The sequence below is a fragment of the Leuciscus leuciscus genome (genome assembly GCF_965113295.1).
Source record: "Leuciscus leuciscus genome assembly, chromosome: 24".
Lineage (NCBI taxonomy): Eukaryota > Metazoa > Chordata > Actinopteri > Cypriniformes > Leuciscidae > Leuciscus > Leuciscus leuciscus.
The window spans coordinates 16,283,542-16,306,987 of NC_138723.1; the positions used below are offsets into that span (position 1 = coordinate 16,283,542).

The 23,446-nt window shown below is 44.7% G+C and overlaps 1 protein-coding gene across 1 annotated transcript in view; it reads left to right on the plus strand.

The window, feature by feature from the left end:
- gbe1a (glucan (1,4-alpha-), branching enzyme 1a) overlaps positions 1-23,446 on the plus strand; it is a 172,422-nt gene that overhangs the window by 108,094 nt on the left and 40,882 nt on the right. Inside the window, exons 11-12 of the mRNA XM_082157491.1 lie at positions 12,849-12,959; positions 13,145-13,316. Of these exons, the coding sequence (XP_082013617.1) occupies positions 12,849-12,959; positions 13,145-13,316 (283 nt within the window). The remainder of the gene's footprint in view (positions 1-12,848; positions 12,960-13,144; positions 13,317-23,446) is intronic.

A 23,446-nucleotide genomic window follows, 5' to 3' on the forward strand; every position in this document is an offset into this window, starting at 1 on the left:
CTGCTCACATGATTACACACAGGACAGACATTTGTAGCTATGGAGGCGTTGGTATAGACGTTCCCATAGCGTCAGTTTTCGACGCAACGGGAGTTCCCTTGAAAGGGAACGCCTCGGTTACGACTGTAACCTCGGTTCCCTGAAGAGGGAACGAGCATTGCGTCGCCTTGCCATATCTCCTTCATGCCTGTCAGCGCGACTTCAGACTTTACGAAGCTTTCGTTTTCTGTTTCGGGCCGGCTTTTATAGCTTCCTGGTACGTGACGTCACCCGCCTCTGACGTTCCGCCACACCATTGGACTGATTTTACATGTGCTTCAAGACGTCATCACGCAAAGCGTTCCCATAGCGTCAGTTTTCGACGCAACGCTCGTTCCCTCTTCAGGGAACCGAGGTTACAGTCGTAACCGAGGCGTTTTCAGTTGAGGAACTGAGACTGGTCTGGAACTCCAATAGGGTTCGCAATAGGGCTGGGCGATATATCGATATAAAAAATATATCGATATATTTTTGAAATGCGATATGGAATTAGACCATATCGCATATATCGATATAGTTCAAATTTGCGCCGTGATCTGCTCCCCGCACCTCCTTTTCCACTCTGCGTGCGTGTTTAGAGCATGTTATGTTATGAGAGGCGAATCATGACTACTTCAGAAAACCCAGCACAATAGGAACGTACTCGGTTACTAACGTAACCTCGGTTCTCTCTAGAAGAGGGAACGAGTACTGCGTAAGATATCTTACGCTAGGGGAAAATCCTTTTTCCGCGAGATATTGAAGCCAAAAATTATCCTTAATTTTGTAATAATGCAAAACGCGTTGCGGCAGCATGCAGACATAGGCGAGACAGCTCGCGCGCCTATTGGCTGCTCTGCGGCAACTGCAGCAGCCTATCGAGCGAGGCCTGGCGTGACGCCAGACCCAATCAGGGCACTTCGCGCCCGCTGCGTCACGTCCCGCCGAAATGGGCGTGGTCTAGGCCTATAAATACCGCTCGCAGGCAGCTATTATCTGGTTTTTCATCATCGAAGCAACCAGAGCGTGTGCATGCACGGCAAGATACGCAGTACTCGTTCCCTCTTCTAGAGAGAACCGAGGTTACGTTAGTAACCGAGTACGTTCTCTTACGAGAGGTCTCTCGTACTGCGTAAGATATCTTACGCTAGGGGACCCAATGCAAAACGCCGTGCATGCTGAGATCTGACACCAAAGACCCAAGGGCGAAAGCCCGGGGTACATATAGTGCACAATCACTCAGGGAACTCACAGGGAGTCCAGGAAGAGGGAGGGGCGAAGCCGCACTCTTCCACATATGGTAGCGTCGCTGAGACGCGAATTTCATCATACAGACAGGGCGGGGTACGGCCTGAACTGATGGGGGAATGTGGGTCTTACACAGTTTGCCCAGGAACATCTCGTGCTGCTACTTTTTTACTGTCGAACATTGAGCTGTGCTCAGTAGACGCAGCATTCTGAGCTGATCGCATCAGGTCAGACAATACTGGTAAACTTAGACCGACAGCAGCCTGGCCTGCAGGGCGGGAACCTCTAGGTTATAAAACCTTATAAATGTAGACGGGGAGGCCCAGCCTGCCGCCATACAAATATCTTGCAAGGCAATCCCACTTGACCAGGCCCACGAAGAGGCCATGCCTCTCGTGGAGTGCGCTCTGACACCCAACGGGCACTGCATGCCCTTGGAGGCGTATGCCAGCGCTATAGCATCAACTATCCATCTGGATAGGCTCTGTTTCGACGCGGCTAGTCCCTTAGAACGTCCGCTAAACGAAACAAAGAGCTGCTCCGTCTGTCTGAAACCAGACGAGCGAGACACATAAGCTCGTAATGCCCTGACTGGGCAGAGGAGGCTCGCGTCTCTTTCCTCATCAGGGACCGGTAGGGCTGACAGGGAGATAAACTGCGCTCTAAACGGTGTGTTGAGGGATTTCGGAACATAACCGTGCTTAGGTTTGAGTATAACTTTTGAGTCATTAGGCCCAAACTCCAAAGATCCCCTATGCGCTTCACCGAAGCGAGAGCCAGCAAAAACACCGTCTTGAAAGACAGGTGTTTCAAATCGATTGACTGTAAAGGCTCAAATGGCGCACCTTTCATGGCTTCCAGAACCGTAGAAAGGTCCCATACGGGGACTGAGGGAGGTCTGGGAGGATTCAGTCTCTTAGCCCCTCTAAGGAAGCGGATGACTAAATCGTTCCTTCCTATTGACTGACCAAGCGTTGTTTCTGAGAACGCTGCTATAGCCGCCACATAAACTTTGAGCGTGGAGGGGGCCCTGCCCCCATCCAACAGCTCTTGTAGGAAGGAAAGCACCTCCGCCACACCACAGTCTGTGGGTGACACACCACGGGCTGTGCACCAGCCCGAAAACACTGACCATTTCGAGGAATAGAGTCGTCTCGTAGACGGAGCTCTAGCCTGCGTGATCGTGTTTAATACTCCTTCAGGGAGTCCAACATGTACCCGTTGATGGCCCAGACATGAAGGGACCATAGTTCCGGGTGAGGATGCCAGATCGAACCGTGGGCCTGTGAGAGGAGGTCTCTCCTCACTGGTACTGGCCACGGGGCAGTACTCGCTAACTGCATCACGACTGGGAACCAAGGTTGGTTTTTCCAGAACGGTGCCACCAGCAGTACTGAGCATCCTTCTTCCCTGATCCGTTCTATCACCTGAGGCAGGAGAGAGACGGGGGGAAAAGCATAGAGCGGGCGGCGGGGCCACACATGGGCCAGCGCGCTCCTGCTCTTTGAGAAAAATTCCTGACAGTGAGCGTTTTCTTGAGACGCAAACAGGTCTACTTCCGCTCTGCCGAATTTCTTCCACAGCAGTTGGACTGTCTGTGGGTGTAGAGACCACTCGCCTGCCGGAACATTGTTCCTGGACAGTCTGTCCGGTCCTATATTCAGGAGCCCTGGCACGTGCGCTGCTCTGAGCGAGCGCAGGTTGCACTGAGCCCATACCAGGAGGCGTTCTGCCAGCCTGTACAGGTTCTTGGACATGAGGCCGCCCTGGCGATTTATGTAGGACACCACAGACATGTTGTCCGAACGGACCAAGACGTGGCGTCCTTTTATCTGGGGACAAAAACGCGTCAGCGCGTTGTCTACTGCCAGCATTTCGAGGCAGTTTATGTGCAGGAGCTTCTCCCGTTCCGACCACTGGCCGAAGAACGGTCTGCCCTCGAGCAGCGCTCCCCATCCCGAGGTGGACGCGTCCGTGGACACCACTTTCACCCTCGAGGAAGTCCCCAGGCTTACACCTAATTGGTACCAGTCGTTCGCTCTCCAAGGTTTCAGAGCTGTGACGCACTTCTGATTGACCCTGAGGCGAAGCGAACCGGATGCCCACGCTCTGCGTGGGACTCGCGCTTTCAGCCAAAACTGCAGCGGGCGCATGCGGAGCAGGCCCAGCTGGAGCACTGACGATGCTGAGGCCATGAGACCTAGCATCTTCTGAAATTTCTTGAGCGGGACAGACGCGCCGCAGCGAAACGCGTTCGCTGTGCGTTGAATGTCTACCGCGCGCTGTGGTGATAGTCGCGCTATCATGGACAGCGAGTCCAATTCTGTGCCCAGGAAAGATATCTTCTGACTGGGTAACAGAGAACTCTTCGCCCAATTGACACTGAGACCCAAATCCTCGAGGTGATCGAGTAAAATGGTCGTGTGTTCTATGAGCACTGCGCGAGATTGCGCTAGAATCAGCCAATCGTCCAAATAGTTCAGCACTCGCATGCCTCTCATTCTGAGGGGTGCGAGCGCCGCGTCCATGCACTTCGTAAATGTACGGGGTGCCAGGGACAAACCGAATGGCAGGACTGTGTACTGATATGCCTGGCCCTCGAAGGCGAATCTCAAATATCGCCTGTGACGTGACGCTATCTGTATTTGAAAATACGCGTCTTTCAGATCTATTGACACAAACCAATCTCCTTGGCGAATCTGCACAAGGATTTGTCTGGTCGTGAGCATCCTGAACTGTCGCTTCACAAGCACTTTGTTCAGTTGCCTTAGATCTAGTATGGGTCTGAGACCCCCGTCTTTTTTCGGTACCAGGAAGTATCTGCTGTATAGCCCTCCTTCGCTCTGAACTTGAGAGAGAGGCTCTATGGCCCCTTTGGTCAATAGTTTCGCCACTTCGGCTCGAAGTAAATGTGCTACTTCTGTTTTTACCGTGGTCTCGACGCGCGCCACATAGCGGCGAGGGCGTCGGCGAAACTGCAGCGAATAGCCTCTTTTTATAATGTTCAGCACCCACTTCGAAACCCCGGGCAGCTTTGCCCATGCGTCTGCATGGATAGCTAGGGGTTGAATACGAAGCGTGCTCCGCTCGCTCAGCGATGGAGAAGCTTCGGCGTGCTGCAACACAAGCATCGCGCTCGTGACATTTGAGGCATGGGGCGCGCTGATAACAGCGGGCAGATTGCCCGCGCTCGACTCCTCTGCGGTGGTCAGCCGCGAGGGGGAGGGCTGGGCGGTTCCCGTGGGAACTGTCATGTCTATGTGTGGATGTGGGCGCGGGACAGCGGGCACATTTATCACACCGAAAACACACTGATCATTTATCACACCGAGTGCACGTTGGTTTCGTTTTTACAGAAACCGTGAGACATGCATAACGCGGTGTTAGTGGGCACTGGGTAGTGGGCACATTCACCATGTTTGAAGCGCAACCGATCTGAGTCGGTTTTATGTGCGCGAGCCCTGTGTGACAGGCTGTGCTTGTGTGTAGGGATGGGCACTGGGCAGTGGGCATTCTTACTACACATGAAACACCATCGGCCGTGGCCGGGACACCAGAAAATACACTCTTTCGGGGATTTATCTGGGTAGCCGTGAAAACGGCATTTGTGTGCAGGCAAGCGGGTGACAGAACCGACTTGTTGGCTGCAGAAAACACTGGAACAGTCACATTTGCTGGAACTGGACGAGCGAATAGCTTTGGTGTGAGTCTGGCCACAGCGGGACTTAAACACCGTCGTTTTCCTAGCTGTGCTAGGACGACTTCGGGGCCTCGGGCTTCACTGTAATCCTAGGTCGCGAGCCACGTACAGCGGGGCGGCGACCGGATGAGCGGGAGCGCGGTCTCGCGCTTCGGGCCTGGCGGCGCTGTGAAGTGGAGGCAGTGGACGGTGGCTGTGGCTGTGAGCTCTGAGCAGACGGTTTCGCACGGCCTGCTGCAGAGCTGGAGCGCTTCGGGAGGAAGTGCTTCATAGCCTGTGACGCTTTCTGTACCTCTGCGAATCTCTCCGCGAAATCCTTGACGGAGGATCCAAAGAGGCCTGTGGCGGAAAGCGGGACGTCGAGGAACGCGGTGCGCTCAGACTCGGCCATTTCCGAGAGCGTCAGCCAAAGATGTCTCTCAGTCACGGTGAGAGAGGCCATATTCCGTCCAATGGCTTGCGCTGCAGACTTAGTAGCACGGAGAGCGAGGTCCGTGGCACTCCTTAAGTCCGGCACGCAGATCGCGTCAGGTCCTTCCTCATCCAGCTTACGGAGGAGATCGGCCTGGAAGATCTGAAGCGTTGCCATGGTGTGCAGCGCTGACGCAGCTTGCCCGGCGGCGGAGAAAGCGCGGCGGAGCAGGCTTGACGTCGTGCGGCAAGCTTTAGAGGGTAGGGCCGACTTAGCACGCCGTCCAGCAGAGGGCGGGCATAAGTGGCCCGCTATCGCCTCTTCGACCGGCGGCAGCGAAAGGTATCCTTTGTTCTTGGCATCGTCAACAGCGGAGAATGCCAAAGAAACAGCAGGATGCACTCTAGCTGAATAGGGGGCGTTCCAGGACTTGGCGACTTCTTCGTGTAACTCAGGAAGAAAAGGCGCCGGTCTGGACGCAGGCGAAGCGCGCTCCCCAGGCAGGAAAAATCCATCCAGCCGGTTGTGAGCGGGCTGCTCAGGCGAAGACCACTCGAGGCCGAGGCTCGCCGCGGCCTGTGCGAGTACTCGCATGAGCTCCGTCTCGATGGACGCTCTCTTGCCTGACGACATGCAGGCAGGGGGCGCGGGGTCCTCAGAGCCCGCCCAATCCTCACTGCCTGACGCCAGGATAGAGCAGGAATCATCCTCTCCCAGCAGGGCTTCCTCATCCACGATGTCAACGGAAGCGGCGGCAGACGGCGGCCGCTGTCCGTCAGGAAGCGAGGCTGACGAAGCCGGGGAAGCAAGCGGGCGAACCGGCGAGCTTTGGCGGCTGAGGGAGGGTTCCGGGGCCCGCTGGGCACGGCGCTTTTTACGGCGCGACGCCGCGGGGGAGCAGTCTCGGTGAAGAAGGCTAGGCGAGTCCTCAGAGTCGCCATTGCCATCAGCTCGCAGTGAGGGCAGCCGCCGTCAGCGAGCGCGAGAACTGCATGTTCCTCACCCAGGCAGGAAACGCAAACCACGTGGCGGTCCCCGTCGCTGAGTGTGGCTCTGCACGAGCCGCAGGAAGGCATCTTTAAAAAGACGCTAGCTCTTTTAGAATGTGTGTCGCGGCGGCGACACACACACACAAAAGTACAGTGTAATAAAGGGAAGGATATAAGCGCCGGAAAGCGCAGCAGGAAGGCAGGAAGGCGGCGCGGCCAGCGACTTAAGTGACTCGTCCCGCTGAAGGTGCTCTCTCTCAGACGGCGCGGCTTCTTCTCCGGCTCCAGCGATGCGTGTGCTTCGCTTGAAGGATGAAAAATCAGATAATAGCTGCCTGCGAGCGGTATTTATAGGCCTAGACCACGCCCATTTCGGCGGGACGTGACGCAGCGGGCGCGAAGTGCCCTGATTGGGTCTGGCGTCACGCCAGGCCTCGCTCGATAGGCTGCTGCAGTTGCCGCAGAGCAGCCAATAGGCGCGCGAGCTGTCTCGCCTATGTCTGCATGCTGCCGCAACGCGTTTTGCATTATTACAAAATTAAGGATAATTTTTGGCTTCAATATCTCGCGGAAAAAGGATTTTCCCCTAGCGTAAGATATCTTACGCAGTACGAGAGACCTCTCATAAGAGAACTGCCAGGCAGTGACATAAGTGTACGCTGACATAAAGTTTTTTATTGTCTTTTATGAAAAGTCTTTCTTGTCCTGTCAGCCGTTATCCTGTTCTCGTAGCGCACACTCTTCAATTGCACGTGCAAATGCGGCGGCGCACGCGCTGTATCACCTCACTGATCAAGTGCAAAAGAAACTACGAGCATGCAACGCCGTTACGTTGTAAATTACACGAAATAAAAGTAATGCAGGTATGATTTTCATTCTATTCACCAGGAGCAGTTTCCATGTTTCATTAACAGTTATTGTTAATATTGTGTATTCACCATGGTAACTGTCCTTTCCATATTAACCCCAAAATGCCACTATTTTTCTTTGTGTTATTTTTTATATTTTTAAATGACTGTAGTGGCTCATACCAATTAACATTGTATTAACAAAAACTAGTTTGAGACTGCCATTTAATAACTTTAGCATAGGCCTAATGTTTATTTATTAGTACTAGTCTTTACTATTAGTCATATTCTTACAATTTATGTTATATGTATATGTAGGCAAATTATAACATGTTTACACAAATTTGTTTATAGCCTATATATATTGAATGTAAACTTTGATAATCATAATTAATAAATCACAATTACAATTCGAAGGAAATAATTGGCAATTATGATTTTTCTCATAATCGTGCAGCCCCAACTTAGGTGAAGAAACCTGTTTATTATTTATTCATTTGATTTTGCAACTGTTCACTGAAATAGTTGGTTTCAATAAAACTACTTGTGACGCAAGCGAGACACCGAGCGTGTCCCTAGTGTTTACTGGCTACTTGTGGCGAGTACACGGGAGGACTCTGGATCTACACAAATAATTATAAAATCTTGCAAACGTGTTGGGTGTCGCCCAGATGTCTGCAGATGTCCAGATGTCTTCCCACAGATTTACCATCTACTGCCTCGTCGTGATGTGCGCAATAGTGGCAACAAACACTTTCAGGGTGGAGGGAGACAGCCTTCGCTCCAGCCCTTCCTGCAGGAAGTAAAGCACAGTTCTGATTGGGCATCTCCAGGGGTCTTTTCGGTGAGAAAAGTACCACTTGACGAACAGGTTCAACTTCAAGACAAAAGTGCCTCATAGAGGGCGCTCTCGCCGAAGTTATGGTGTCCACCACCGCCTGGGGTAAATCACCCAAGTCCTCCACGTCCCATCCAGAGACCACACGTGGAGACTCCAGAGGTCTGGATGCGGGTGCCATTGGGTGCCCCGTCTCTGAGAAAGCAGGACGAAAGAGGAAAATTGCTCTGATGAATGCGCCAGGGAGGGGCTGTCTGAGGAGCATGAGTTTCAGGAACCAGGTCAGGTTGGGCCAGTACGGAGCAACTAGCAAGACCTGACTTTACAAAGTGTCTGTGCGAGTAGGCTCACTGGGGTAAACCACCTGGGGATAGTCTCCATTCTCCCAGAAGCGTAGGCTGACTTGAGAGCTTGTCGGCTGCACAATTGAGCACGCCCGGAATATGAATGTCACGAAGCAAACTCAGATGCTTCTGACTCCGGAGGAGATGGTGGGCGAGTTGCGATATGTGATGGGAGCGTAGACCTCCTTGGTGTACGCAGCGGCCGCAGTGCTGTCTGTTCGGACCAGTACGTGCTTGCCTCGTAGCGGCAATTTGAAGCGGCATAGCATAAGCTGTACTGCTAGCAACTCGAGGCAGTTAATGTGCCAATGCAGTTTTGGGACTGCATGCCCGTTGTACGTGGCACTCCAGGCGGTGGTGGAGGCATCCGTGGAGACAACAGCATGCCTGGACACTTGTTCTTGGGGAACTCCTGCCCATAGAAACGCAAGGTCTGACCACGGGCTGAAGGTTTGGCGCCATCTCGGGACTCGGCTGTGAAGCCATTGCTGAAGCGGCCTCATATGAAGCAATCTGAGCGTCGTTACTGCAGCTGCGGATGCCATATACCCCAGGAGCCTCTGAAAAAGTTTCAGTGGGGCCGCCGTCCTGCCTTTGATCGAGTTCAGGCAGTTCAGCACTGACTGAGCATGTTCCTGCATGAGGCATGCTGTCAGGTTGACTGAGTCCAATTCCATACCGATAAAAGAGATCCTCTGCACGAGTTCACTCTTTTCACGGTTGACCCCAACACCCAGATGGATTGAATGTGTGATGCAAGACCGCTTCCATTAATATCCGCTTACAGGGCGGGGTTAGCAATGCAAATCTCGCACGCTATTGTCCATTGTCTCGTTTATTTTACACTCTAAGGTGATTGGGCTCTCAGGCAAGATCCCAATTCGTCAGTTCAGTTCTGACTTAACGTCGAACATGACTGACTGAAAGGAAAAGTCATATGGGTGAACATTAAATGATAAATAGTTTTTATATTTCAGTGAACTATTCCTTTAAAATTTTAAGTTTGGATTAATAACAGACAAATTGAAGATATTTATTTTTAGTTATGTTTATGAACATGTTCCACAAATGTGTGTGTATATTTAACATTTTGTTATGTTGGACTACCACTATATAGTCCTCTACTATATCACATATGCATGCATGAATTATCGTGCTTGTTAAAATGGCAAAATCATAAACTATAACCTTGTAACAAAGGTTCTAATTAAATATATAAACAACTTTCTGCAATTGCGTAAATCACGTTGAAAACTAACACAAATCTGAAAGTGACTTTATGTGAGTATAAGTCATTTTTGTTTTGTTTTCCTTGCATGGTCACCGCTCCTTTATGATACAAGGGCAACGAGGCAGTAAAACCATTAATGAATGTGCTGTCCCTCTCCTGCTTGTGATTAATGCTGTTTTTTAGTTTTATGGGATTCTTCTTTGAGTAAACGTTCTTGAACGTGCTTGAGAGATGCTGATCAAGATCAGTGGTCAGGATTTACAGCTCATTATCAAATACTTATATTGATATTCAGGAAGAAAACAATTTAAGATAGGTCTTGGAATTGGATTGTTTAAAAAAAAGTGCATTTCATACCAGAATGTATTCAGACAAACTTTTCTGGCTTTTGGTAATTTGGCTTTTGGTTAACATTAACAAATAGCCCATGCAAAAAATAAATAATAAAAAATAAAATTATTTCAGAGGCAGAGCAAACCATTACATTTTATGAAAGATTATGGAGACATTTTTTTATTTGGAATAATATGCACTGATGAATCAAGGACAATAAAAATAGGGACTTGTAAAGAAGGTAAATAGAGTAAATTTTAAATTCATGTTGACTTTAAATGGCAACATGGCCAAGTTTGGGCTTTAATAATAGCTACTAGAAACAGCAAAGCATACAAGCCATCATAAACTTAAAAAGCAAGAGCTACAGGAAGGAAAATAAAGAGATTAAAAAAATGAAGAGAAAAAGCATAGGACTGGTTTCTCTACAGCAAAGCCCCAAGCGAGAGACGATGTGGGAGACTCTTTTAATCTCAGTGAGAACTAAAAAAAAAAACTAAAAAAAAACATGAAAATGTGAAAGAAAAGACAAGCAAAAACAACCAACTGTTAAAATGTCACCACAGCATCAATGCATCTCTCCTCAAAGGAGCCCGATCCCATCACAGGCCTCGTCCTCTATCTGTAAATCGCATTGCTGCTAATGACAGAGGGAGAGTCAGTCCCATCAGGGAGAGCTGGGAACGGTCCTATTAAGGAGAAAAAGTACTGTTTAAACCGAGAAGTTTCAGAGGACCAGTTGTGAAAATGTAAGTGGAAGATGTCTCCCCTTCCACTGACAGAATGAGAAAGCGGGAGAGAGATAGAACAGATAGAGAGTGGGAGGCTAGGAGAAAGAGTAGATGGCAGGGCACAGACGCATTGATTGGCTCCAGCTCGCCTGTGGGCTCTGTCGATTGTGCCCCCTCTTAAAAGGTTGCAGTGTTATTAAAAGGTTTCCTTTATCTGTCCGTCACCCTTCTGCTCTAATGATGGTGAGCAGGAGAGGAGGAGCGGAGAGAGATGGGTCTGTCAGAGTCACTTCCTTCCTGTCTCTTTGCTCCCTGCGGTAATTCCCTCCACAGCTGTGCCAACATCCTACTGATGTTACATACTGTATGCGCCATTAATAGATGATTATTTGTGATAATGACTTATGATTCTAATTGTATTTGTGGTGTTTTAGACCTTTATTAAGAATTATACACTGCTGGAATAAAAAAAATGTAAGGAAGGATTTTTTGCATATTGCTGGTTTGGCTGGTTTTCTAGCGTTTGTTGGTGTCTGTTGAGGCAGTGTGAACATAATAGTTATTTTTCATAAAATTTGTTTGTTGGCGTTTGTCTGTGTGGTGTGAATTGGTCTTTAAAAGCAGCTAAACAGACCTTCCTACCTAACTAACTAACTAGCATGACCAGGCTGGTAGAGCAGCTAGAACATCTGAAGACCAGATTCCCAACCTATTAGTTTAGTCTGTTTTGCTTTTTTGTAGGTGGTGTCCCAGGGTGACCAACTGACAAGTTTCCAAAACCCCTTTAAAACCAGCTAAAATTATACTAACTTTACCAGCTTAACCAGGCTGGGAAGCTGATCTTCAGATGGTCTAGCAGGTTTCCAAGAGACCAGTGGCTGACCAGCAGAGAAATGGCCAAACCCCCTCTAAAGCTGGCATTTCAGACCTGCCTAACCTCTTTAGGCTGGTTTAAGCAGTATTTTTCCCACAAGGTCAATCCAGGGAACATTATGAATTATTAACAACTTTTTCTATCACCTTCTCTCTCTTTCTCTGTTTGTCCTCACCCCCTCACCTTATACTTTCAAACAAACTCCAAACACCAGCCTCCTGACTAGTTATCAGTATGCTCTGAAATGTTTGTAAAATTAAATGATGTGCCAAATGAATATGCTCACCAGGGGGAAATATATCCAGAGGTAAATACTCATAATCAGAAACAGGTGTCTCGCAGCAAGCAGGTGTTTGTGTTCGTTAAAGAGAGTTCGAGCAGTACAGAGACTTTTATCCTGTGTTCTGTCACAGGGTGCCAGACTCACTCTACTATCCAGCTGTGCTCGTTGACCCTTGGCCACTCAAATCGTGTCGGATCAACACAGAGCACTTGCAAGCTAGAAACAGTTTGGTAGGTCACCTTTTGAGAACAGAACTTTCATCCTTGGGTTCGACTTTTTTGAATTGTGAGCTCGTTCTCAAATAAGTCATTAGAGGACAACGTAGAGCACTGATCCAGTCAATGACCTGAATACTGCTCCACTGAGTCCAAACATAGCCATCGACCCACTCCTGCAAAGCGCGCCAAATCACCGACACAGAACTATGGTCGGTATTGGCAAAGTCAATGGGATTCACCAGCTCTGATCATTATTGTGGTCAATGAGCCAGTCTTCCACTAAATACAGATTCTGCTTCAAAAAGGCTGTTCCAAAACATGGGACATGGGAAAGACAGAGGCCAGGGGATGGGCATCCGAATGCAGGGCGCCAATCTGGGATTTCACACATGAAGGATTCCACACCTGGTCTGTAGAGGACTCTTAGGCTATTGAGCTTGCTACTTTGAGTTTTGTCCCGAGTTGACTCGCAGATGCAGCTCTGACCTCAACTTGACACTGTAACAAAAAACGAGCAACCCGAGGGGTCTGCCTGTCATTTCCCATTCAAAGACTCATGTATCCTACCCCAACTGATTCAGCTTTCATCCTTTCATGCAAGTGCAGAGGATTTTGCACGCGAGTGCCGTGGTCAAACTCTGTGGGTTCAAATTTAGCTTAGAATCGAATTATGTGGTTCTTAATTTTGTTATTTTCATCCAAATATTGTTGATGTTGTAGGAAATAATAACTGAATAGGACTTGTTAGTGAACTTTTTGTTTGCTTAATATTTTATCAAAGGTCCTGAAGGAAGTTTGGGATGAGGACTGGGATTTGGGGAACATTGTCCACACTCTGACCAATAGAAGGAGAGGGGAGGCATCTGTAACTTATGCTGAGAGCCATGACCAGGTTAGTAATTTGTAAATTTTATAAAAGATTTAGCAGAACCTTCCTTTCTCAACCAGCTGCACCAGACGGACAATGATGATCAACAGTTTTGCTGGTCACCATTCAAAAACACTTTGGTGTAACTGCAATGTTTTCTTTATGTTATACAAGGTTGCACATGCTCACATCTCTATGCTTGTTGTTAGGCGTTGGTTGGGGACAAGTCACTGGCGTTTTGGCTGATGGACAAAGAGATGTACACCAACATGAGTGCTCTTATTGCCATGACGCCCGTTATAGACCGTGGCATCCAGCTGCATAAACTCATCCGTCTCCTCACTCACAGTCTTGGAGGGGAGGGCTACCTCAACTTTATCGGTGAGTCTCCTTGGAAACCAGTTTTGCTAGATACTTGATGCTTTGCTGTAATATGCCTCCACTGAGGAAGAGGAAGTGGGTTTGTTGCCATTCTTGGCAGGCGTAAACAAGTTTTGTAGTGGTTAGGCATATTGAGTTAGTCTAAGCATTTGTGCTGATCATATTTTTTTTATCTTCCTCATAAGAATTTTACGGAATTGATTTCAAATGGTTAGTTCCAAAATTGGTGTCATTGCAATTGGTATTTCAAATAAAAAAACTGATATTTATACATTTCTATGATTGTCACTTTATAAAATAAGATACTATCTAATAGTCTTGTCCTCCAGAATGTGTAACGTTCTGAAGCCAGAGCCAGTTCTTGGCCAGGCGAACTGGAGCCTGGCGCGAAATGTCTGCGTGTTTCCACAGTCTTGAGAAATGAACAGTGGCATAATGCTGCTATGTTGTTTACCTAACTATAACCAGTGTAAAAACAAACATTGCATGTCTCAATGTTTGTTTAGGTATGCGGCACTGGCATGTTGTGCATTTCACAGTACCAGGAGTGATTTTAATATTTAGACATACAGAGGAATGTTGCACAATATTAATACATTTCTCAACAAGACCACCATAGACAGACCATGTCAGACTAGTGGCCTAAAAGAACGCAAAGTAAGTCTGTACACACATCACAACACAGGAAAAGAAACTATGCTCAGTTGTGCCGGGCCTGAGGCTGTAAAAGATTGCTGTCTAGATGAGTAAAGATGTCTTTCATTACAAGCGCACTCCTCTTCTATCAAACACATAAAAGCATTTCACTTTGTCTGCTCATCCATGTCTGTGCAACAGTACTAAAAACGGTAATATGTCCAAAGGTCACCATCTTTGGATCTCTCCATCTGCAAATAGTAGGTAAAGGCACTTCAGTATAATTGCACACAAAGGCGAGTGGTAGAGCACATCCAAAGAGAAAAAAAGGAAAATATGCCTGACACTTGAAACAGTCAAGGCCAAACGCAAACAGCATTGCCATCAGATCGATGGCGAGGCAGTCGTTTAGTCCGTGTTGAGCGAGAACAAATTGTTCAAGCAAAATAATCAATCCGACATGTCAAGCCTAAAGCTCCTCATCCTCGAAAATTCCTCTTAACTCAAAGTGAGAGAAAGGCCAGAGCTAGAAAAAAAAACATTTTGTGAACATGAAAGAGGACATACCTGCATTTTAAGTGGAAATTGCTTCCATAACATCAAAACTTTGCTCTTTTTGGAAGGCCCAGGATTTTGTGTGCTCATCGTTATATATGCTGTGCTCACTGTGGATATACATGACGTTACATAAACTAAACCGCATTTTTTCCATGATGATGCAATGAAAGAAAACCTATATTCTTTTCCTTCTTGTAAACATCCCCTGTAAGACATTAACATTTAAATAAAAAAACTCGAGTTTGAAATTGGTGTGACACACACTTTTCTTTAATAAATCAAATTTAAATGCTTTTTATAATTTGCCCCAGTAAAATGTGACTCCCAAACTGATTTCCCTCAGTTCTAGTGAGTAGACGTAAAGCAGAACATTGTATTTTCTTTTTAGTAACTGAATTATGAACTAGTGTAAACTGCGTAAAGAAGCACTTGGTGGAACAGAGCAAGTTTGTCCTGGCTGTGCAGGTGTAAGACTAGACTGCACTCCTTCTCAAATCAATGCTCAGTTTTGCTCAAATCCATCCACACAAACACATTGATCTCTCTCCCCACTAACACTGTTAATTAGCATGCTGCGGCTACATCATCTCCTGCACCAGCCGACACGCTGGCACAGCTCTGTAAATATTCCAGCCTGCTTCTGAGGTCGCTGTTTGAATCGTGAAAGCTGCTTCAGGCGTGGCAGATTAACATCCGTTGGTTCATGGAGATGGTTGTGGTGCACGTCCATTCCTCTCTGCCCTCTTTCTCTCCGGATCATTGTGCTATTGGACATTGATGTTAGCACTGTTCCTCCTCTGATTAGTAGTTCTCTCTCATTGACTTTGGCTCCTCTCCTAGGAACTAGAGAACTGATCAGAAATCGTTATGCATGTCTGCCTCTGCTGTTTGTTATTACAACCATCATTGCAGGTTGCTGTTTTTTAGGCTGTGCATGTGCATACATGAGCTTAATTGGGATTTTGGAGGTGGGAGGAACATTACGATCTGGTGGTGATCGTGGTGCCCTGATAAAGTATGTTTTCAGAAGTACAATAACACTACAATATTTTCTCTCTTAAACAGCTCATTTCTTATTCCCAACATGCCAGCAGAGCAAATAATACACCAATTTAAACCCGCTATCTGCGCACATCCAAGGATTTGGGGTTAGCGTGAAAAAAAGAAAAAGAAAAAAAATGAAAGTTTCAAGTTAAAAGGAGGTTCAATAAAAACAAGAACGAATCATCCTGTCACTGGTGAATGTGGAAGAAGCAGGAAAACACCCGTCCTGATTAATAGAAATTTCAGCAGGAGATCAGAGAAGCATTAGCCTGACAGCGCCGAGGCTGCCAGACAAGGCCTGAGAAGCACACAGGAAGGCAATATGCCTGAAGAGGCTTTAATTGAATTTGAAAGGGGTGCCATTTTCTTTGCGCAGTGAAAGAGTTTCTTTTGTGGGCGGGAAGCGTGGGCCTGTATTTATTTATTTACTCACTGTTTCAAGTGCCTCTTCAGTCTTTTCCAATGGAACAGGGTAGTTTGAGAACTCAGAAACAGAGGAACAAAACGTGCTTTTCCTCTCTTCTGTTTGTTTCGGATATCTCTTGTTAATTTGACTGCTCTTGTAGTTGTCCTTTTGTTTTACAAACATCAAGTTCTGTTCCTGCTGGTTCACTAGCAAGAACTTTTGTAGTTAGAACATAGATTTGATGAAAGACCTTGTGGGAAACCCAATTTAGGTGCTCTTATTTCTGTGTATCATTGAAGTAAATGTGACTAAAATTGTAAACAATTTGCATTACTCATGAACTTGAAGCTCAACCTGAAGTGAACATTAACTATTGACCAGAAAGTGTCCAAACAAACATGTTTTTTTTAAATATTTGGCTTGAAAAGTGTGCTTTGCAGTCTTTCCTTTAAATAAATTACACTTTATGGGCTATTTTGTTATTTACTGCAATGGCATATGTGCATTTTAAGGGTGGCATAAGTATCCAAACACATTTTAGGGCCAGTGTGTGTTATTTGATTCGTGGTGAAGTAAAAGTTTGCTCCTACTGGAATAGAGTGGAAGTTATTCCTCCTATTAGACAGACTCCTATTCCCCCTAATTAAGACAGGAAGATGCAGACGGCAAGCAAATTGCACACTAAACAAAAGCAGCCAGACACACAGACTGTATATTTAAAAGCACCCAGCTAAAGTTGGCTCCAGGTTATTAAGACAGAAGTTTGGAGTGTTATGTTGGCAGAGGTCTTACCCAGCATTCTTAACAGGGAAACCACAAGGTCGTAGCCTTTGTGATGCGAAAGAGTCTTTATCTTGTTGTTTTGTTTCTTGTGACTTTTTGTATGTATAAGCTTTTTGGGGGGGGGGGGGCATATTTAGTTGCCAAGGCAAACGCTATTTCTTTCAGGACCACTATCGTCGAATATAATTGACAATTAGCATACAGTTTGGATTGGCGGTATGGTTCCGTTCTGGGCAAGAACTCCCTGCGCATCCATGCAGCCGAGCATAAGAGCAGGGAGAGCAGCAATAAGGGTAAACAGAACAGAAACAACATGAATGTATTGCAGATATCTTTAATTCAAGATTTTAAAGTACAACATGATTCGAGAATTTATTCTGATTCAAGGGGAATCAGAATGCCAAATGCTGACTGGGCGAGAGGAGGAGCTGGGGATGGAGGAGGGTAATTAGCTCCTGAGAAACGTGATAGCTGCTGATAATACTGAAGGAGCTTATATATGTATACAGTGATAGGCGTCATATTCCTATAGGTAGACGTGGATCACCTGAGAGTAACTGACGCTACGCTTGATTATTATTGCTTATACTTACGGATTTTAGTGAGTGTGCTATGACATTTCTAAGTGACTGGACTTAAGATGGTTACCTGGTGGATGATAAAATTGCCATAACAACCAGAAGAAGGGACCCTGGGTGAACTCTTTTGAAGTATGAAGTGACACAAACTAAACTGCTTAACAATTTTTTACTTTTTTTCCCGCCGTGATGATGCAATGAAAGAAAACCTGTATTCACTTCTCACTTGTAAACAGCCCTTGGAAGACATTAACATTTGGAAAAAAAACAACACCACCAACTCGGAGTTAGAAATTGGTGTGACTCACTTTTGGGGGGTGGCGAATAAATACAATTTAAGTGCTTTTTGTATTCAACTGAATTTGGTTTCCAGATACACTTGACTGATCATAGTATCCTACAGAGCCAATTAGATGTGTGAAGGAAGTTAGAAGCGTACAATTAATTACCTGTTGTTTTGAGAGGTAATTTAAACATAACAGGTAGCTTTGAATTAGGTTAATTATAGCTGGCTGAAAATGCAATTTCTCATGAAGTCACACTTCATTTATCACATACAGTATATTAAATATTCCTCTCCTTACATGGATTGAAAAATGCCTTTCATTCTCAGAACACACATTGTACTGTTTGAGCTCTACATGTCCATGTGTTTATTTGTTTGTTTGTTTGTTTGTTTGTTTTATTCTCAGACCATAATCCAGATTGAGTCTCATCTTTTAGTCCTGGCTCTGCTGGGGCCGCATACAAGTCACATTATCTTTAACAGTGAAGGCAAGAGCTTCTCTCTTTGACTTCAAATTGACACTGAACTCAAAGACCATCTAATCTCCACCTTGCAGCTTGTTACACATGAAAGAGATGGAGAGCTAAAAAGAAGTCCATTTCTTATTTATGGGTTCATTTGGAGGGCTTTTCATGCAAACTATTTAAATCCCATTGCAGCTCACCAGGATCTTTGGCCTCACGCTATAGTAACCAAAGAGAAACTTGACTTCAAACATCACTACATGTCAGATCAGATTATTGGCTTAGTGGAATCTTAAAAGGGAAGTGTGTGTGTGCGTACACGCTTTTTGTGTGGTTATTTAAGGCCAGACTGCCTAATCAAAAATTAAAATGGTATGCTTACTTTAATTGACAAATCTGACTCCGTCCTATTCAGAAGGTCTCAGTGGGGAATCCGCATGGTCGTGGCCTGATGGTTTTGATCTGGCTGTTTTGTTGTCTTAATGCACTCTTGTGACTCTTGCAAATGAATGCAAAATGTGATGACTTGTATGTATCAGCATTTTGTAAAGTGGTAAAATTAGGATATTTAGTGGTGCTTCCTAAGGCAAACACTATTTCTGCTGCTCATTCTTACAGGATTTGGACTTGGACTTTTGCACCATTTGAGCTATTGACAATTTGACATGAATGAGACTTGAAATTGTGTGAATTTTTAAGGAGAAGTATGTTGTTTCTTTTCTCAATGGTCGATTCTTATCGATTTTCAACTGAACAGCCAAAAAAGTCCATAGACTTGCTCTGCAGAGACATAAGACCTACATGTTCAAAAGTTTGAGGCCAGTAAGTAATAAAAATAAAAAAAAAGAAACAAGTTTTCTTAATCAGCAAGGATGCATTAAATTGATCAAAAGTAGCTGTAAAGATGTTTACATTGTTAACAAAAAAATCGATCCCATCATAAAAATCTATAAATTCTGTAAAAAAATGTTTTATTTCAAATACATTATTTTGAACATTCTATTCATCAAAGGAACCTCAAAAAAACGTATCCACAAAAATATGAAGCAGAATTTTTTTAGCATTGATAATGTCAAATTGATAATAAGATCTGTTTCTTGAGCACCAATTCAGCTTTGCCATCATATGAATGAATTATAATTTAAAATATATTCAAATAGATAACGGTTATTTAAATTTGGAATAATATTTCACAGTTTTACTGTATTTTAGATCAAATAAATGCAGACTTGGTGAGCGGAAGAGACAAAAAAAAAAAAAAAAAATCTTATTGACCCCAAATTTTTATCAGTAGAGCATAAACCTTCGAACTTCAATGTTTTTTGTGTGTTTTTTTAACATTGCATTGTCAAACCAACATTGTTTGTCTTGACAGTCTTTGCTTTTTAGTTAAACATGAGTTATATAAATATCCAAACATTTTCTTAGAATTCTTACAATGTCGAATTGCAATTCTGCCTCCTGTTTTTTGCCTCGATTGAAGTTCTCAGTTAAATACTTAAAACTACCTGACAGCCGCCTAGCAACACACTTCGCAAAACTACTCAGAAGAACACCTTAGCAACCACATACAGTATCAATATCCTGGCTGTTGCATGGGCGAGTTTTGCATGGGCATTTTCTTCAGCTTTTGCTAAGAAATTTTTTTTGCTACCAGGTGTAAGAATTTTTTTTAGCTTTTAACCTGCACCTCAACAGCAGCAGTCCTTCTGGCCTTGAAGAAATCCATCTCCCTTGTATGTTGCCATGTTATTTCTCCCATATTGATCTAACCTTCGAAAGATACGGTCTGACACCTTTTACCTGTCAGTCAACCAGTGGCTTGAAGTCAGCTTCATATATCTCTCAAAAAAACTCATACATACAACTGCAGAATTTTGCACAACACAGGCAGTGAATCTATAGTAACTTCACACATGGCCACCGTAATTTACTTTCACTCGGGATATCCATTCCACCGACAAACATCAGGATCTGTTCGCTTAATGCCCTTTTCAAAGCTTTCCCATAACTTCCAGGGGTACAGTGAGCAGTGAATAATTTAAGATTATCTTAATATATGTGCAGGGAGAGAACAGTGGACGTCCCTTATCGTTGTGTCTGTATTCAGTGCATGGGGTGGCACGATAAGGCTCATGACGGAGGTGACAGGGGCCGTAAGAGAGACAAAGTGTCTCGTCATCTTCACTTTCTTCGTTTAATTATGGAGTCTGAGCTGTCACGGTTCTTTGTGCGAGCGTTTCCCACTTTCTGCACTGCTAGCCTATGATCTGTCTCTCTCCAGTTGACACATGATATGACTCTATCAGAATTATTTGCCACAGAAGGTCCCCGTGCACGTTAAGTAAAGTTCAAGTGGAAGCTGAGGGATTTGATCGCTCTGATATACTCTCTCTCTTTCTTTCCCCCCTTTTTATTTCTTCTTCCTGCCATGGATCCTTTAATGTCTCATTGTCCTTTTTTTGCAGCTTTTTTGTTTGTTTTTTGTTATTGATATTCTTTTTTTATTTTTTTACATAATATAGGCCTGCTGGGGCCGGTTGCATAAACCCCTAAGACTAGTCTTACAAGTTAGACATAAAAAAAAATTTATTTAAGACTGTTCATAGCTTTTTTAAATCAGTTACATAAAAACATAGATTGCCCTAATTTGATACCGAAAAGTAAGAATGACTGCCCCTGACTAACTCATAGTGGGTACTAGAACTTAAGACACTGTCTTAAAGCTGTAGTGTACGATGTTGAAAATCGGTCGAGAAAGCCTGAGACGGTTGGGAAGTTTTAAAAAACTCATCCCGCCCCTCCACACACACACCCCTCCCCTCTGTGCTACCTGATCCCTCCCACCGGGAAACGACCTGAACAACGTCACTCAGTCAAGCTGTGATCACCGGTAGTAAACATCGGACTGATAAAAAGATATTTATGTAACACCTCACACCATAAAAGTATAAAAAAATGCTTACCTGCTCAACAAAAAGTCAGCCGTGTCAGCGTCGGTTTTCAGTCCCAAATCTCCCTGAAGCTTCCTCCAACGGTCAATGGTGGACCCTATATTGATTCTACTTTGAGTCCGCCGTTCTTCACTTTTTTTTTTTATCTCTGCTCTTTCCTCTACAGACTTTCTCTTTCTTCCAACCTTGACTGTAGGGACAAGCAGGGGTCGCTTGCTGCTGTCGGTTTGTTTTTTCTCCATTGCTGAGCTGATGCTACTTTGCTAGCTACCATAGACTGTCAGCTGCTTGCCCGCGAAATTTCATGTCGCAGGAGGGGGGCGGGGTGGGGTGCGGTGGGGTGGAGACGCGAGCGCCAGGTGGAGTTTCAAGTGGAGCGGGGGATTGGATGAGAACAGTTGACCAATGTAAGCTGTCCGGCCGGACAGCTTACATTGGTCAACTTCTCTGCAGCTGTACACCCAATAGAGTGAATGGATTTTTTTCATTCTTTTTTCTCTTCATATTGTTAGGATTTTACTGTAGAACCATAACCAGCATCTAAACGAGGTTATTAATAATGAACAATCTTTGAAAACGTAGACCATAGCTTTAACATAATGGCTATGTTTATTTAACTGGCCCCTGGTTTCACAGACAAGGCTTAGATTAAGCCAGGATTAGGCCTTAGTTTAATTTTTATAAACATACCTTTGAAAAAAACATTACTGGTGTGCATCTTGAAACAAAACAATGGCACTGACATATTTTAAGATATTTCAGTGCAAGTTGCTTTCTGTTAAAACAGTTTAAACATGCATTTTAGTCTGGGACTAGGCTTAAGCCTTGTCTGTGAAACTGGGGGATAAAGTATTATTCTTTAGTTAGTTTTGGATTAAAATTATTTTTATTTTTTATTTAAATGTTTTATATAATTTTATGGATAATGTTGTTGTTATAATAATAATAATAATAATTATTATTAGGCAAGGCAAGGCAAGTTTATTTATATAGCACATTTCATACACAATGGCAATTCAAAGTGCTTTACATAGAAGAAATTAAAATAATAAAAAGAAATAAGAATAATTAAAACAGTTTAGAAAAATAAAAAATAAAATACAGTACAAACAGTCGGACGAACATTGGCACAGTGCTCATTCAGTAAATGCATAGTTAAACAGATGTGTTTTGAGTCTGGATTTGAATGTGACTACAGTAGGAGCACATCTGATCTCCTCTGGAAGCTGGTTCCAGCTGCGGCTGGCATAATAGCTAAAAGCAGACTCGCCATGCTTAGAGTGAACCCTTGGTATTTCAAGCTGATATGATCCTAATGATCTGAGTGATCTGTTGGGTTTATATTCAGTGAGCATATCTGCAATGTATTGAGGTCCTAGGCCATTGAATGATTTATATACCAGTAATAATACTTTAAAATCAATCCTAAGTTTAACTGGGAGCCAGTGTAAAGACCTGAGGACTGGTGTGATATGTTCATATTTTCTGGTTCTGCTCAGAATCCTGGCGGCAGCGTTCTGTATGAGCTGCAACTGTCTGATGGTCTTTTTGGGAAGGCCAGTGAGGAGTCCATTACAATAATCCACCCTGCTGGTGATGAAAGCATGCACAAGTTTCTCTAAGTCTTGTCTGGAAACAAAGCATCTAATTCTTGCAATATTTTTCAGATGATAGTATGCTGATTTAGTTATTGCTTTGACATGACTACTGAAACTAAGCTCTGACTCTAGTGTCACTCCAAGATTCCTGACTTGATTTTTGGTTGTTTGACCCCTAGAGTGAAGGTATGCGTTCACCTTGAGAACTTCATCTTTGTTTCCAAACGCAATGACTTCAGTTTTGTCTTTGTTTAACTGAAGAAAGTTTTGACACATCCAACTGTTGACTTCATCAATGCATTGGCACAGGGAGTCAATGGGGCTATAATCGTTGGGCGATAGGGCTAAGTAGAGCTGTGTGTCGTCTGCATAGCTGTGGTAAGCAATTTGGTTATTTCTCATTATTTGGCTCATTGGGAGCATATACAGGTTGAACAGGAGTGGCGCAAGAATTGAGCCTTGAGGGACTCCGCATGTCATGGATGTCCACTCAGACTTATGGTCTCCTATACTCACATAATAACCTCTCCCATCTAAGTATGACCTGAACCATTTTAGGACTATCCCAGAAAGCCCCACCCAGTTTTCCAGCCTGTCCAGAAGTATGTTGTGATCGACAGTGTCAAATGCAGCACTGAGGTCGAGTAGTACCAGCACTGATAATTTGCCTGAGTCAGTATTTAAGCGAATATCGTTTATTATCTTTATGAGCGCTGTCTCTGTGCTGTGGTGCGGTCGGAAACCAGATTGAAAATTGTCAAAGTATCCATTCGAGCATAAGAATTTGTTCAGCTGATTGAAGACAACTTTTTCAATGATCTTA